The 17,371-nt window shown below is 35.6% G+C and overlaps 3 protein-coding genes across 6 annotated transcripts; 1 reads left to right on the forward strand and 2 right to left on the reverse strand.

Annotated features, from left to right (window-relative positions):
- Positions 1-37: 37 nt before the first annotated feature.
- Positions 38-2,959, reverse strand: LOC140838176 (uncharacterized). 3 transcript variants are annotated; one of them, XM_073204303.1, is made up of 7 exons: positions 2,774-2,955; positions 2,393-2,492; positions 1,890-2,036; positions 1,736-1,804; positions 1,498-1,604; positions 527-848; positions 38-466 (listed from the first exon to the last, which is right to left on the reverse strand). In XM_073204303.1, exons 2-7 carry the CDS (start codon positions 2,415-2,417, stop codon positions 252-254), a joined length of 885 nt encoding a protein of 294 aa, XP_073060404.1. In that variant the 5' UTR covers positions 2,418-2,492; positions 2,774-2,955; the 3' UTR covers positions 38-251. The 3 variants fall into 3 exon arrangements, with proteins under 3 accessions (XP_073060404.1, XP_073060402.1, XP_073060403.1); XM_073204301.1 differs by having other exon boundaries at positions 38-848; positions 2,774-2,959; XM_073204302.1 differs by lacking the exon at positions 2,393-2,492 and having other exon boundaries at positions 38-848; positions 2,774-2,954.
- Positions 2,960-5,671: 2,712 nt separating this feature from the next.
- LOC140838177 (LRR receptor-like serine/threonine-protein kinase RPK2) lies at positions 5,672-9,455 on the forward strand. Its single transcript, XM_073204304.1, has one exon. The coding sequence runs from the start codon at positions 5,973-5,975 to the stop codon at positions 9,375-9,377; it is 3,405 nt and encodes a 1,134-aa protein (XP_073060405.1). The 5' UTR covers positions 5,672-5,972; the 3' UTR covers positions 9,378-9,455.
- Positions 9,456-10,718: 1,263 nt separating this feature from the next.
- Positions 10,719-15,375, reverse strand: LOC140838179 (nuclear transport factor 2-like). 2 transcript variants are annotated; one of them, XM_073204306.1, is made up of 8 exons: positions 15,231-15,375; positions 14,152-14,338; positions 12,464-12,758; positions 11,959-12,372; positions 11,656-11,777; positions 11,504-11,569; positions 11,220-11,283; positions 10,719-11,110 (listed from the first exon to the last, which is right to left on the reverse strand). In XM_073204306.1, exons 2-8 carry the CDS (start codon positions 14,335-14,337, stop codon positions 10,890-10,892), a joined length of 1,368 nt encoding a protein of 455 aa, XP_073060407.1. In that variant the 5' UTR covers position 14,338; positions 15,231-15,375; the 3' UTR covers positions 10,719-10,889. The 2 variants fall into 2 exon arrangements, with proteins under 2 accessions (XP_073060407.1, XP_073060406.1); XM_073204305.1 differs by having other exon boundaries at positions 15,242-15,298.
- Between the last annotated feature and the right edge of the window lie 1,996 nt (positions 15,376-17,371).

The raw sequence follows: 17,371 nt of genomic DNA on the forward strand, positions 1-17,371 counted from the left end.
TTGATCGAGATTAATGTCACAATAACGCTCCCTCGCGTTAAATTTCATGAAACTGATGCTATGTACCAGTTTTTTTTCATCTCAAGAATCGTCTTTTTGCTATAAGAAAATAGATCCATACAATATTTATAAATTGCGAAAAAAAACAGAAGCACGGGGAAGTGATAAGGGTAAAGTTGATCATCTATGTTCACGCTCGCAGAAGACCAGACTCCAAAAATGTTATTACATATAACTTCAAGAATACGATATCATCTCCTCGTATTGGCATAATCATTTGGCTCATATTTGTCATCCTCATCGTCTCCATTTGACTCATCCGGTCCAAAATCTTCGTTAATTTCAGTGTCGTGTGGCTCCTGACTTTCACTGATCGGGGACGACCGCTTTGTCTCCTCATCCAAAAGGGAAGAAAATCCAATTGGGTTATCAGGAGATCTACTGCCAACGCCTCCGTAGTTACCACCTCCACCAGAATACTGGTTTCCACCGCCAAAACCACCACCACCAGAACCTCCATACCCACCACCTTGTACAGCATCACCACCACCGGAACGCTGGTTTCCTCCGCCAAATCCACCTCCACCAGAACCCGCATACCCACCACCTTGTACAGAATCGCCACCATTGTAGTTTCCACCGCCTCCACTGGGAAATTGGTTTCCACCGCCATATCCACCCCCGCCATAACCTCCATACCCACCACCTTCGTATCCTCTACCACCATAGTTTCCACCATCCTGACCAGCATAATTGTAACCACCACCAGAACCATATCCACCTCCAAAACCCCCACCCCGAGGTCTTTCAATTGCATAGTTCACCCTTATCCTTCGGCCATGAAGATCCTGCGAATGACAAAGCTGATAGTTACTCTAACTCAAGAGACAAACCGAAGAATATCCATACAATACCAAATCATCAAAGTTGTAAACACAATTCACTTTCAAACTAGGCATCTCAAATACAGAAAAAGGCATCCCGGCACGCCTACTTTAAACTTGATTAAAAAAAATTCTAACGCCTAATTCATAAGTAAGAAATGTGATGATGAATAAATCACAATTTGGCATTTTGAGGGCAGTAAATGCGAATAAACTAAAAAAAATCAAAGCTTTTGGATATATTTTTTTGGCTCCTGCCACCGTTGATGCTCTAAGACTGCAGGACTCTCTGCAAGGTTTCCTTGTCACATCCGAAAATGTTTGAAATCATGAATTCAAAGATAAATTACACACAAGGACATATCTTGTCATGAAGATATATAGGCAAGCAAGATTTGCGGACAATTCTTTTCCACAATAAATAAATCTAAAGAGGTAATCACTAGTCATTTAATGGCTGTTATGTGATCTGGAGCTCAAAGTTTCATCACAAGGATATAATTTCTGCAAACAACTATATTATGTGGTCGGAATTGACTCTCTTTTAGAGCAGTATGGTGAATGCGTCAACAGTGAGGTAAAAAGTACGGAGAAATAACACATGTAAAAGTACCTGGCCATCGTATGCCTGGATGGCACTGGATGCAGCTTCATTAGTTGCATAAGTAACAAAGCCAAATCCTTTTGACCTACCAGTGTCACGATCCAAAACAACCCTGGCTGCATTGTTTAAGGCCATCAACAGCAGAATCACAAGCTTTTCGTGTGTAGTATATTAAACGATTATACAACTTGAGAAAGGACAAAAAAAATCACAACAAATATAATATATTGTGCAAGAAAGCTGATACCTTCAACCACATCTCCATACTTCGCAAAAGCATCCTTTAAAGCCATCTCGTCGGTATTATAAGAAAGACCTGCAATGCGAAACATATGAATACATAAACAAAGTAATAGAAGAAAGAGGCTGGCATATTCCACACCAAAGAAAATAATTTTCACCTCCAACATAGAGCTTTGAGGATGAAGACATGCTTCTTATTGCCTGGAAAAGTGAAGAGTTCGAGGCAGCTAATTCAAAATTACCATGCTTGCTCACGGTTTGTTTTAGCAAGTTGCCAACTCTGTTGAGAAAAGCCATTTTCACACCTGAAAAAGGAGACCCAAAAAAAAATCAAGGTCAGCAGGAGTAATATATAATAAAACATGAAAAATTTACACGATAGACTACATAACAAGGAATTGTGAACCAATTAATTCAAACAAAACAAGATAATTTGTAAGTTTGGGCAGACATTCCGAACTGAGCTTAAAACTGTTTAAACTATTTAAAAGCTGAAGTATAACTAGATGTAAAAAAGTCGAGAGGGAGCGGGAGCAACATTAGTTTACAGTAGAAGTAGCCCAAAATTGGTTTGTAATGCCACCTAGTCCGACACAAATGACCTTTTGTAGAGCTGTCTAAGGACCAAAACCTGAGTAATAGGTTCATTTCACCATCCTACCAACGAAATGAAGTAACTTAAACATCCCGTAAGATTTTTAATCGGCTGCATTTCTGCTAGACCTCCTTTTCCCTTCAGCATCCACGAAAGTACAAGCGAACTATAAATTCAAATCTCCAAAATAGAGTGAGACAGCAAACAGTATTCCACTAATAATTTTCATAGAAGTTAAAATCAAATAAATGTTTAAATGAAAAACCATACATTGGGTATCAAATACGGGATCTTAATGACATATTTCCCATCGACCATAAATCCTACTAGAAATAAAAAAAGAACTCAAACGATCATACACACAAGCACAACGCCGCAATCTGAAACCTAGGGCAAAAAGGTTTTAGCGAATCACCAAGAGGGGCGTATAAAAAAATCGGATAATACCTCAGAAAAATGAATAAGATTCTATAACTTTAACGAGATTCAGCACTCCTTTGTAGCAGGCCAAACATACATGGCAAGGGTTTTATACTGCGATGCTCGCTGCCGCTGGCAAGCAATTTTCTGATATTTTTTACAATCACTCCGTATGTCAATGAGATCTAGTCCGTTGAGAACTCAACTGGTTTCAACCGTTGGGATCAATCTTTAAATATTATATATATATATATATATATATATATATATATATATATATATATATATATATATATATATATATATATATATATATACACTATGTATACCAACGCATGCGTTGAGAGACTACACTGTAATTTTGATATATAAATTAAAAAATAAATTGAAAAATAAAAGAATAAAAAAATGATCTCAATAAGAATTGAACTTATAACCTAAACCACAAAGAACAGTGATTTTATCCGCTGAACTACATATAACTTACATTAAAATTTTAACATTGTATTAATATATATAATTCAAAAAACAGACTATGACACCAAAATTAGTTACTCTAAGTGTCTCAAACTTAATAAAATAGTATAGAAGTATAGATGTATTCCTTAATAATTAGTTAATTTGCTCATAAATCACAATGATGTTCAATTTTGACAAAAATGCTCAATGTTTTTAATAATAATGCATAAGTATTTTTACACAACAAAATTCTCATCATTATACCAAATGTCAACAAATTACAATCGGTTGTAAAATAAATACACTCGATTATTTTTGTTGTATTTTTAAAATGTTTAAAAAATAATTATTCCACTGCAATTTGGTGAAAATTAATTTAACAGATTCACGTTGTTTGAATAGTTAGAAATTAAAATTTATCATTTTTCTTTCAATTTAATGCATTTAGCACAAACTCTCAAGAAAATTGTATTGTCCCAAAAACGATCAACAATAAGATGATCCACTTTATTTTGAAAATAGCAGTACGTGGTTTGGAAATTAAATCTCGTCAATCTTTTCAAATAAATTTTCTATCATCGACTTGAAATTTTCTATCATCGAACCAAGTCTTATATTCGAAATTCAACAACAATCTGTTCTGTGTTTCAAATGTTTGTGAACAGACAAAATATCTAGTCCAATCGAACTTGGTACCATTGAATCGAGCCGACGTCTCCATCGATTTCAAGTTCACAAACAGACTTAACAAGGTACCGAACTGCGTCATCGATGTCATCGAATCTTGCAAGATCTGGCGGTAGCTTGTCTCCCCGGCCACCTTTCTAGCAATGCCTTCAACCTTTGGCACAATTCTTCTTCCGACACAAATTCCTCATTTTTATCCGGTTCCATCAATACGTAAGTATCTGTTTGTATGTTCGATCTTCTTCTCCTGATGGCACCAACCTGTTTGGACAATCAAAATTTCATCCACACCCGTATTCGATCGAACTAGCTAGTAAAGAATCAAGAAGAACTACTTCACTCACCAACGACAAACATTGACACATATATAGCAATGAAGTTCTCATTCTGTTAAATGTAACAAATTTTGGTGGTCCAACAAGGAGGAAATTCTACGAGTTCACTAGGAATAAAATGTTACAAAAAAATTCTTCCCCGATTAATTTGATGCTGTTAAAAATGACAGTACGATACGATACGATACGATAGGAGACTAACCATAGCAAGATTACGTGAAAGAAGGCGGTTTTCTTGAATCCCTTTGCAAGAAAATGGAGAGTTCCAAATGTTGAAAACAGATCCTGCCTTTGTATCAGAGAATGCAGATATGTAGCCTGCTTGTGTCGCATGTTGTTTTGTATTGAATGAATGCATACAACTTTGACTTATGGGGCTTGATTGAAGTTTCTCCATTGCTAGCTAGTTTGAGTTCTTGTGCATTTGATGAAGATAAGATGATGATGGTATATATCTCTCTTTTATATATTAAGTTCCAACCCTATCTTTTCTCATTTTTTTCCAACCACGGAAATGTGAGAAAGACTATTGTGTCCCGTAACATTGTGAGAAGAAATACTCACTATGGACATAGATAAATCCCATATTAACCAAATGGAACAATAGTTTAACCTAAAAAATTATTGTTAAGATAATTTTTTTTAAAAAAAACGAAAAACACAGAAACAATAATTTCTTTAGTTGTTTTTTGTTTGGGCTATGGTCCTTCAACCCAATTGACTGCTGGGCAAAAAATCGATGGACCGGTCCCCATACTTCTTGCTGAGAGTGGGCCTATCAGTTAATCATCCCGCAAATCTTTTACGATTATTAAATTTTTTTTTTAAAAAGTCCAATTATTTGTTCTTTGAAAAATAATATATTAAAATTGGCAGATTGTAGCTGTCATGTTCTTAAAGAATATCTCTTACTGGATATGATATGGTGTCATTAGAATTTAGTATCATTTAATTATTTGTATAAGTCGTTGCTATAGAATGTATCTATTTTCTTAGTAATTTTTTCGTATTTAAATAGGTGGTCACTTGTCATGGGTTTTTATCCAAAAACTGAAAATATAAGATTTTATTTATAAAATAATTCTCCATCCAAAAAAATATATATTATATAAGCTAATCAATTAGTATACATTATATAGATATATATATAATTTTGTTATTTTGTCGTTAATGATGAAAATTTCTGTGCTGACATCTCGAGATGGATACGAATAGTAGACAACATAAAAAAAAATTATATACATATAATTATTACCATGTTTTTTTTTTTTTTATCACAAACACAATTCCCTTCTATATTCTAACAAGTTTAAAATTATGAACCACAAACTATTTCAATAATTTTGAATTAAAGTAGAGAAAAAAGGTTGGCATGAAAATGACTGTTTTGTTATTATCATGCACATATTAATTTTATTTTTGGCTTTTATGCGACAAATTCATTTATTTTTAATAATAGCAATCTGATAAAATGAAGTAATCAGAGCAAGTCTGTGTTTGAGTCCAGCTGAAGACTCAAAATTCCATGGAAATGGTAAACCCTGAGAAAAATCAAAGGAGAAAACAGTTGTGAATTTCAACCCATTTCTACGAGCAAGGAAAAACGTTTTTGCGGCCTCCAATCCGTCCTGAATCCGTTGTTTCAGAAGGATAATTTGTTTGTATTTAGCCAAGGCCTTAAGGGTGAAAACCCAAAATCAGTGTTTGGGTGGAGGTCCGGGTGTTTTCTCGGGATTTTTCGGGATATGGGTCTTTTAACGTCTCCTGTGAAATGGTGCAATATTCACAAACCGTTGAATTTCTTCGGTTTCTTCTGTATTTTGTTTTTGGTTCGAAACAACGGAGTTTCGGGCTCCGATTCGGATAAATCTGCACTCTTGGCCTTCAAGGATTCGGTTTCGGATCCTAACGGGGCTCTGAATGGATGGAGTTTGGAAACTCGAGATCATTGCTCGTGGGCCGGGATTTCTTGTGATTCGAGTTATCGGGTCGTAGCCTTGAATCTCACCGGTGGAGGTAATTCTTTTTCTTGTGCTAGAATTTCTCAATTCCCACTGTACGGTTTTGGAATTAGGAGGCTTTGTTTAGGTCGCGATAGTAAAGTTAAAATCTTGGGTAAACTGCCTGTAGTCGTTGCTAAGCTGAGTGAGCTTAAGATTTTATCACTTCCTTTCAACGAACTCAATGGTGAAATTCCTGTGGAGATTTGGGGTATGGAAAAACTTGAGGTTCTTGACCTCGAAGGTAATTATATTTCAGGATCGTTGCCTGCTTCTTTTAGTGGGTTGATGAAATTGAAAGTGCTTAACTTGGGTTTCAATGAGCTTTTCGGGGAGTTACCCAGTTCCTTATCAAACTGTGCGGCTCTCCAAGAACTGAATTTAGCTGGTAATCAAATTAATGGATCGATTCCAGGATTTTTTGGGGGTTTTAGACTTTTGAGGGGCCTTTATTTGTCATATAATCTACTTAGTGGATCGATTCCTGCTGAGATTGGGGATGGTTGTGGGAAGCTTGAACATTTAGATCTTTCCAGTAATTATTTATCTGAATCTATTCCGAAAAGTCTTGGGAACTGTGGGATGTTGAAGACCCTTTTGCTGTACTCTAATGTGTTGGAGGACGCTATTCCGAGTGAAATTGGTCGACTGAGTCAACTTGAAGTGCTGGATGTGTCAAGAAACAATTTTGGTGGTGCTATACCGAGTGAGATTGGAAATTGCACAAATTTAGAAGTCCTCGTTTTGTCGAATTCATGGGATCCTCTTCCGGATGTTTCACGGTTAGACAATAGATCTAAATTTGGAAAATTGGCGTTTACAGCTGATGAATTCAATTTTTATGATGGTAGCATTCCTGCCGGAATCACAAGTCTCTCGAGCTTGAGGATGTTGTGGGCTCCTAAAGCGAATTTGGGAGGAGATTTTCCTTCAAGTTGGGGTCAATGCAATAATTTGGAGATGTTGAACTTGGCTCAGAACTTTTTCAGTGGGGGAATTTCCGAGAGGTTTAGCAATTGCAAGAAGCTGAACTTTCTTGATTTGAGCTCAAACAGACTTAGTGGGGAGATAAATGACAAAATTCCTGTTCCCTGTATGATGCTGTTTGATATCAGTGGAAATTTTATGTCAGGTTCAATTCCAAAATTTAATTTTGGATCTTGTTCTCCTATTCAATCCAATCACGAGGGTTCTGTTGAGCCTTATGATCCTTTCTCTGCCTATGTATCATATTTTGGTTTTAGAACTCAAATTGAAGACTTTTTGCCGTATCCTGGACATTGTGGTAGTTTTGTAATATTGCATAATTTTGGTTCTAACAACTTTACTGGCCCTGTGCTGTCAATGCCTATCGCGTCAGAAAGGTTAGGTAATCACAGTGTTTATGCATTTCTTGCCGGGAGGAACAAGCTTACTGGAACATTTCCTGGAACTCTTTTTGAGAAGTGTGATCTAGTGAAAGGGACAATTATCAATGTCACTGACAATGGGTTATCTGGTCAAATTCCAACCGATATTGCCACTATGTGCAAGTCTTTGATCCTCCTGGATTCTTCTATTAACAAAATAGCTGGAAGCTTGCCTCCTAGCTTTGGCCGCTTAATTTCACTTTTTGTTCTAAATCTGAGCTGGAACACTCTCCAAGGACCGATTCCTACTACCCTTGGTGAGATTAAGGATCTCCAGTATCTTTCTTTGTCTGGAAATTACCTGAATGGTTCGATCCCCACAAGCTTGGGGCAGTTGTACTCTCTAGAAGTTCTTGATCTATCTTGGAACTCGTTATCTGGTGAAATTCCAAAAGATCTTTCAAATTTGACGAATTTAACTGTCCTTCTTTTGAACAATAATAAGCTAACTGGGCAGCTTCCCCCCAACTTGGCAAATGTCTCCTCTCTGTCGATGTTTAACGTGTCCTTTAATAATTTGTCTGGGCCCGTGCCTTTGAACGATAGTTTTATCCAGTGCAATTGCTATCTTGGGAATCCACTTCTCCATTGCCCCGTGTCCTCTTTATCTTCATCTTTTGCTGATCAACAGGGAAGAACTGGGAATCTGCAAAATGATGCTTCTTTGAATCCAAACGAAAATGGGGGCGATGGTGGGTTGAACTCAATCGAAGTTGCTTCTATAACATCCGCTGCAGCCATTGTCTCAGTTCTTATTGCGCTTATTGTCCTCCTATGCTATACTAGAAAGTGGAAACCAAGGTCCCGAGTTAGTGGAACTTCTAGAAAGGAAGTGATAGTCTTTACTGACATTGGGGTTCCTCTAACATTCGAGAATGTGGTGCTTGCCACTGGGAGTTTTAACGCCAGCAACTGTATCGGCAGTGGAGGTTTTGGAGCGACATACAAAGCAGAGATTGCGCCTGGTGTCTTAGTGGCTATTAAACGGCTTGCATTAGGTCGTTTCCATGGCGTTCAACAATTTGATGCAGAAATCAAAACCCTGGGAAGGCTTCGTCATCAAAACCTTGTGACTTTGATAGGATATCATGCCAGTGAGACTGAAATGTTTCTTGTGTATAACTACTTACCAGGTGGCAATCTTGAAAAATTTATACATGAACGATCAGTTAGAGATGTTGATTGGAGGATACTGCACAAGATCGCCTTGGACATTGCTCGGGCACTTGCCTATTTACATGACCAGTGTGTGCCACGAGTGCTTCATCGAGACGTGAAGCCTAGCAATATATTGTTGGATGAGGAATATGATGCCTATTTATCTGATTTTGGACTAGCACGGCTTCTTGGAACTTCAGAAACTCATGCAACAACTGGTGTGGCCGGGACATTTGGATATGTAGCTCCTGAATATGCAATGACGTGCCGTGTCTCTGACAAGGCTGACGTCTATAGCTATGGGGTTGTACTTCTTGAGTTGATCTCCGACAAAAAGGCACTGGATCCCTCGTTTTCATCATACGGAAATGGCTTCAACATCGTTGCTTGGGGAAGCATGCTCTTGAGTCAAGGGCGTGCCAAAGAGTTCTTTGCATCTGGATTGTGGGATGCAGGGCCGCACGACGATTTGGTTGAAGTGCTACACTTGGCCGTGGTGTGCACTGCTGACTCCCTCTCTAACAGGCCGACGATGAAGCAAGTGATGAGACGGCTTAAACAGCTTCATCCTCCATCTTGGTAGTTATGTACGGAGGAATTGGTTTATTTGATGTAGCAATCCATAGGTAGAAGCTAATCCGTAAATTTGTGTTTGTCTTGACTCTTGAGTGAATTGTGGGTATTTGTAAATTGTAGTGCAGCTTTGGTTCCATTCCAACACGCTGTTTTGTTATAATTTAGGGGTCTAAGCTCTGCAAAATGATGTATACTTGTTTGTCTTCTTTTTTTTGGTTGTTGGAATAAAAACTATAGAGAACAGGCTTTTCACCGGTATTCTTATTGCTGATACCGGTGTGCGAACATCTGTATACTTGAATTTATCTGTTCCAGAGAACATAAAAAAAGGACTAATTTGGAAAACATTTAAGAATTTATGTTTCAGCCTTTTTTTCCACAAAATACGCATGATGTATACAAATATTACGTTTATTTTCTTGTCGCCCTGAATTTTACACTAGCTTGATCGATCATGCAACGAGGCCAAAATTCATCTTAAAGGGACACGATACAATATAAAATATCGGACAACTTGATATATATACCTTAAAATTTCTATAAATTAATAATATCAGGACGATAGAGATTTTATTAATTTGGAAAAATATTAATTAATCAATAAATTATTACCAAAGAGTATTTTTTTTCAATTCAAAGTGAACGTAAATCACATAAAAATACATCGTGTTCAATGTACGTATCTTATTAATACAAAAAATAAATAAAATTCAGTCACACATAAAAACAAGTAAATGATATTATTTTTTAATAATTAAAAATTAATGTAGAATTTGAATTAAAGACATTTGCATCTATGAGTTCAATGAGAAAAATTAGGCATAAATTCAACTAAATTTAATTTTAAAAAAAAAAAAACAGTAAATTATATTTTAATAAATGTCTTACTTATATTTTTTATTATATAATTATTAATTTATAATATTAACGTGACCATAGATAGATCCATAAAAAATTAGTTCGAAAAATTATTAAATTAGATTTTATTATATTAGTTCAAGGTGAGATCGAGACAAAATATTATTTTAAAAATATTGTTAATTTATAAAAATTATCTTGAATATAATTCGATAATATGACATATAAAAATACTTGAATAGCTCATTTATTGAGTGAGTAAATGAGTGTTTCATCTTATATAATATAAAATTTAACCATAGCTTACATATTTTTCTATATATAATATTACCAAAATTCACCCTGTCCGTGTGTCTTATCCTATTATTTCAACTGATCCAATATCACTTGAAATCTGTTAACACTGGAGGACCGATGTAGAACGAATTTACAAGTACCTAGGTTATGTAATCCAAAACTTCAATATTTGCAGTAAAGGTAAAACAAAGTGGAAAAGCAATTTCCATCCGACAAAATAATTAAGTTATTGCAATTAAAATTCCTCTACACAGTTAGAAAGAATAACTGAACCGTTACTACTCCACTCCTTGGAAATAAGATGCCAGAAAGAAAACGAAAATTGTGTCAAAATTGCTGCTCATATATCTAAAAGATACATACTCTACGTTGAACCAGTATTCTGACTCAGGCCAAGAAGTCGATTACCTCTCCCTCTTCCTTGTTGATAACCATCCCCATTACGTCCACTGCTAAAGTTCCCTCGGCCCCTGAAGCTATCGTTTCTCACATAGGTTCGACCACCACTGAAGTTTCCACGGCCTCTGAAATTGTCATTACGAAACCCTCCACGTGAAGAATTGAAACGACCCCTCCCAATGCCAACTGTCACAGTAACATAATCAATATATCATATGAAGAACCACTGATACGTAACAAGTACCTAGAAAAGAGATAACGACACCAGTATAATTTTAGCATGGGTATGACTCACCTCGAGTTGTAGTCCTCTTTATCTCCACTGTGGCTTGACGATCTCCAATTGTTATAGGAGAAGCCTGAAAGAGTAAATTATTTATAAATACATAGTAATAGAGGGATATGTCGTAAGAGTTATTGATCATATGTTCTCTAATAAACAAACTATCGCAATAGGATAAATATGCAAAATGGTGAATCAGAACAGTCAAACTTCTAGATCTGTCTGATTTCAGATGTATGAAATCAAGGTCAAGGCTGTAATTGACTACATAAAGAACAAATTCAAAGAGCATGGACCTTAATTGCATTTTGCATGGAGCTAAAATCTTGAAATTCAACAAAGCCAAAACAGAATCCTTGTTGCTGCATACAAAGAATAGATGACATTATTATCAACACAAGCTGAGCAAGTAGAACTAAACAGCAAACAAAGTGGTGGTAAAATCAACCTTATTGCTTCTGACTTGTACTCCGTCTTGCTTTATAGTCCCGAATTTCTTGAATTCAGCTTCAAGCTGATCGACTGTTGCATTTAGAGGCAAATTGCGGATATATATGGAGTGACCATCCACTGTATGAAATTAGGCAAAAACATAAATATACATCTTTGGTGACTGCTTTAGAACAAAAAAATTGTAGATAAGCAAAAAGTGGCTTCATATCAAGTCTTGTTTTCCAGAATCTCATGCTGTCAGGCCCATAGTGCTTGTTCTTACTCAAATTAGCTGATATGACTGTAAAATAAAAAATACCTTCGTCCTGGTCATCTTTGCCTTCGGGGGTATCAATAGGTGCTGAAGGGGCAGATGCTTCAGGGTCCAATGACTCGGCAGCTGGAATAACAGTTTGTTTCTCAGGTTTTATAAATCTTGCAGTGTTAGCAGGGACATAAACTTTGGTCGGACCCTTCTTTGTTTGTGAGCTCACAATTGACGCATATGATTTTTTGGGAACATCGTCTTCAAATGCAGAAGCATCTGATTCTGCATTCGCAGATACGTGATTCTCATCAGGATCAGATTTAGCTTCAACAACAAAATCCCTGTCATGACTAATTTGATTTTCATCAACCTCTTGGCCAATGGGTTTCTCCTCCACAGTCCCAATTTCCTCTTCATGAGAAGCTGTATTGTTTGAGGTGGGCGAATCAACCACTTGAACAGGTTCTGGAAAAAATTGAAGTTGATGAAAAGACCAATAAAAAAAGTGATAGCAAGACTATGCTGTAATTCATTTGAAACCAGTTATACAGCCAACCTGGATCTTGGGTCACATAATGTAATGCTGAGTCACCTACTCCGTTTGTCACTTCACTGATGTTTGGTTCACTCTCCTCCACGTATCGGAAAACATCATTTTTAACGTAATACCCATTATCTTGAGGAGCAAGAAAAAAGGTTTGCGAGAATTTCCTCCTCAGGTTGTCCTTTCCAGTCAAGCAACCAGTAACTAGGACAATCACTCCATCCTTGTACGAATCCTGGGCGTCAGCAGTCTTTATCTCTGCCTTGTAGTTGTTGTAGTCCAAAGAACAAATTGTATCATTGATGCTCTGGGAAAAAACAAAACATTACAAAGGTTTATATTATCCATTTCTCGCATGAACATATGAACGTAATGGATAAACAGAATGTCGATTGTCATATCAAAGATGCTATAATATTTTTGCCCTACCAGGTGAATGCTGAGGAAACTGGTATTAATAAATTTTTCTTCTAGTCATCTTAGAAGAATATTATTTTGCTATTTCTTGCAAGTTTTCCTGTTGGCTAATTACAAGATTTACAGTTGGAGAAAATTCTCCATAATTTTATTAGAGTTCATGGCTCTCACTTTTTCCAGAAAAACACTCGTCCATTTACTTCAATATTTCAAATGGAAGTGTTTTGACACAAACACACACATTTCATAACGTGGTTACAAACATGCATATTTGCAACTTTGCATCTGTTCCAAAGTCATTGGCCAAAGATGGTAACGACCTTAAGAAATAAAAAAAATATCTGGAAGTAAGAGCACCCTTAATTATTTTACTGAGATGCCTTATTATTTGGACCAGCATTACAGTCCCACTCGAATTATTTCAGCATGGTCCAAAATTGGGGAAAACCATTTCTGATAGGACTTGGACATGGTGGATTTGTATATTAGAACAATACTTGTGCATTTATTTTTGCGACAGGCAGGCTTCAAATTCGTTAGGGAGCACAGATGTTCCGCGGATTTGATTGACGTGTAAACGAACAATGTGAACTGTTGTATCTTTTATCATCACTTCGTCTTTTAACCCCACATTTTGTGGTATCCCATAACAAATGTACCTAAGGTATATCTTATTTATAGTTTACACAAGTTTCCAAGTAAATAATCAAGCGAAAAACCAGGAGCTTTCTTGAGCATCAGGGATGTTTCAAGCAACAATCAACATTTACACCTCAGGGAGCCAAGCTTAAGTACAGAAAGACCCAAAATCATTAAAGGGGATCTGGGGATGCTATTTTTTCCAGAGACAGCGCATCATATCTCTGGTAAATTCAGAAGGGACATCTAATCACCAACAGCCAAAATCAAACCAGTGAAAATCACTTATATCTGCTACTTATGTCATGTTTGAATTGAACTTTTTTCCATTGAAGCACATTAAACTTAATGAAAATTGATCGTCTGGTCTGGTACATTAGTATAGCGGCAAAAAAATTCTACACGTTGATGTAAGCAGCATGATAAATCGGAACTGAAAGCGATGCATAAACAAGTACATGGTAATAAACTTTTGAAGATACATCTAACAATATTTAAATATATGATACACGTAATACAATCATTGAGAATAAAGCAGTTCAAGACAAACATGAATATCTCAAAAAAAGAATTTTTAGATATACGCAGATCCAGAAAAGAAAAAAGGTGAAAAATTGGTATTTGGGAAAATCATAACAACTTACTTTCATAGTTGTCACAGTCGTCATAAGACCATTAGGATCTGGGCGACTCAACACACTCGAATCATTGTAAAATCGGTGAACTAACTCAGGAGACTGATGAAGAATATGGTAATATTGCTCCACAAAAGCATTTCCGACCACTTGAGCACTGGGAGCAGGCAGAGGACTCACAGTTTGCATGGCCATTCTTTAGAAAAGAAAATAAACTCAAAGTCAAAATGGGTTCAGAAAATCATGAGGGTCAAAATCAATCTCCTATAAGCTCTTTCACATATCTTTGCCTGTAGTTTGGTGCATAATCTTTTATGAGACAAAAAGAAATTAACAACAGCTTAACATCATTTGTGTTTTGATCACTCTAGCTCTAATTAGTATTAATTCAATGTATATTGGTAACCTCAAAATTAAGCAAGAACTAATCCCACCTGAATTCCATTTTTAACTTTTAAAAACCTTAATTCAAAAAGCAAGATCAAGCAAAAACGCACTATCATGTTCACCAATTAAAGGAAACATTTTTCAATTGAGAAATTTTTTCCTAACAAATACACAATCTTGATCCGGAAACTAACCAAAGGATTATAATTTATTGAGACAAAACAGCACAAACTAGGGTCAACTAAACTCAAGATCTGCGTGGAATAGCAATAAACAGAGTAAAAGCATCTTTAACAACAACAAATAATGAGAAAAAAGACATCTCTTAACCGTTAACCCTAATCAGTCAAATTTATTATGATACCATAAACCATGAAAACTTCTCAAAAAAATTGAGAACCTTTTACAGAATCTTTTACGCCTGAAAATACACACAAATATCAAAAGTAAACAATAAATCTAACCAATGGATGGATTTTACGAATTCCGCCAGCAGATCTAACTGAGACACGTCTCAACAACAAAATCAAAGAGACAAAGCTTCACGCGATTGAGAAATCATATGCAAAAACATCAACTTAACAAACCCACATTCTCGACCAAACGAAAGCTAGCAATCATATACACGGCGAAAAAACAACGAAAAATTCGACAAAAAACGGTCTTTAGTGTGATCTGAAAGTGGTGATAACACCAATTACCCGATAGAGACGATCGGCGAGCGAGCGAGCGAGCGAGAGAATTTGGAGAGGTAGAAGATTCAAGAGCCGAGACTTTTAGTTCTGCAGCCGGAGGACTTGCACACATACAATGGAAGGTTTGGCTTTAATTAGTCTTCTCGATTTATATGTTTAATTTAATTTAATTTGCTGATTCTTTTTTCATGTTTGCAAAATCTATACCTGTCCTAGTAGGATTGCACAGGTTAGGTTTTGGGCCGTTGTTCAGCCCAATTCATGTATTAACTTTCAAATTTGAATAAGCCCAACTTCAAACAATAATATCAGAGTATTATTGGGCTTCACTGGCTATTTCATGCTTTCTATGATTATATTTATAGTCAAAATTTTGTATATGCACTCTTTTAAAAAAAAAAATTTAAATTCATAAAACTAAAAATCCAACTTTAAATTTTCTGATTTTTAATAAGTTTTAATTTTTATTTTTTTACATAAATTTAGGTTTTTTATGTCAAAAGGATATTGTGGGGAATGAAAAATACTATTCATGAGTCATGACATTAATTTGTCTCTAATACGCCAAACAACTTTTATATATACTAGTTATTATGCACACGCGATGCGTGTGTGTACAAATTTTTTTATCATTATCGATGGATTAAAGTGAAATTTGACAAATTATGGAGGGACTAAATTGATATTTGAATCTTTGAAATAAAAAATAAAAATAAAAGTTTGTATTGAATTTTTTTTAAAAAAAAAAACAAAAACAAAAGTGTAATATTAGTATCATATAAATATAAAATTGGAAAAAAAAAATCGTTGGTATCCTCTCTAGGTAGTTATTATTATATCCTCACACTTAATAAAATAGTATATAATAGAAATATAGGTATACACACACACAAGAGAATCATATATAACAATTTATTTAAAAAATTAGATTCATTAAAATTTCAAACTATAATTTTATACTCTAAATGGATTTTTATAGTCATAGTTATCAATTCGATTTACACTTCATTACATGGGTTATGCATTTATTGTTTTGGTAAGAGACTTGACGAAAAAATCAAGTCCGTTTTGTTATGAAATACCATGGAGATAATTAAATTTTTTGATACTAGTTTTACTGACATGCAAACCCCAGCTACAATTCATGAGGATATATATTTAATATAATATTAAAAATAAATAAAGGGTTCGATTAAATAATGTATCAAGTTGTGCAAGTGCCATCACTACCTTTTATCACTTAAATAACACAGCTAGCTAGCACTCAACTTGGACCAGCTTCTACTTACAATTAACTTCATCAAATTTATATATGTCGCTTCCAGTCTAATTTTTGGTCGGTAATTGTAATGCCTCAGATTCGACGACTGTCCTCACTGTATCAAGACGAGTCTTTTCAACGTGCTTATGTACTCACTTACACGCACCCTAAGAAACTTCCCAGGAGGTCATCCATCCCAAAATTGCCTCAAGTCAAGCACGCTTAACTTTGGAGTTCTTATGTGATGAGCTACCGAAAAGAAGATGCACCTTCGTGATATGAGTAGTACCAATCAAATCTTATAAGCCCTCTTCAACTGTACAGTCCATTACATTGAACAGTCTCGGAATCCCTCTCCTTCCGGTGTAAGAACGGTTCATTCATGTTCCCTCCACCTAGAAGCCTGCCAAGAGCCGCTCATTGTCCGTGCCACCTCATGGCACCGACGATCACCCCCCGCCCTCTTCGACCCCGGGCCTCACAGTAATGAAATTCGTGCCTTGTATCGACAACTTCTTAATTTGAACGAATAACCTTAAGTGGCGATGGCAACTTGATTGCATGGACGGGAGATATGCATTTGAATTATGTTATTTGAAATCATAATTCTGATATGTTGTATACTCACCGTACTCAGATCCATCCATCCATCCAAACAGTATGCTAAGTAAATTTATATGGAAATAATATTTAAAACAAAAATATTGTTATGAAAAAATAAAAATTTATGGTAAAAAATAAAAATCTCAAATTCTCAAAATTTATCAAACTATACACTTTATAATATTTTTCTCTCCATTCAATTGTGAATTTCTTCACAAATGGTGAGGCTATTTATAGAATTTCTTTACAAATAATCCAAAAATAAAATATATCATTACCTACA

Source organism: Primulina eburnea, chromosome 8 (assembly GCF_022965805.1).
Source record: "Primulina eburnea isolate SZY01 chromosome 8, ASM2296580v1, whole genome shotgun sequence".
NCBI classification, from domain to species: Eukaryota; Viridiplantae; Streptophyta; class Magnoliopsida; order Lamiales; family Gesneriaceae; genus Primulina; species Primulina eburnea.

Bases quoted from the DNA above. Each gene is read 5' to 3' on its own strand.
- LOC140838176 (XM_073204301.1), bottom strand. From the start codon at position 2,417: ATGTTTAAGTTACTTCATTTCGTTG. The intron at 1,805-1,889 runs GTGAAAATTATT...TTCGCATTGCAG, and splicing joins CTCAAAGCTCTATGTTGGAG to GTCTTTCTTATAATACCGAC. The intron at 849-1,497 runs GTACTTTTACAT...TGTCATTCGCAG, and splicing joins TCCAGGCATACGATGGCCAG to GATCTTCATGGCCGAAGGAT.
- LOC140838177 (XM_073204304.1), top strand. From the start codon at position 5,973: ATGGGTCTTTTAACGTCTCCTGTGAAATGGTGCAATATTCACAAACCG.
- LOC140838179 (XM_073204306.1), bottom strand. From the start codon at position 14,337: ATGGCCATGCAAACTGTGAGTCCTCTGCCTGCTCCCAGTGCTCAAGTG. The intron at 12,759-14,151 runs GTAAGTTGTTAT...GTTTTTTCCCAG, and splicing joins CGACTGTGACAACTATGAAA to AGCATCAATGATACAATTTG. The intron at 11,111-11,219 runs GTGAGTCATACC...TTACTGTGACAG, and splicing joins AAAGAGGACTACAACTCGAG to TTGGCATTGGGAGGGGTCGT.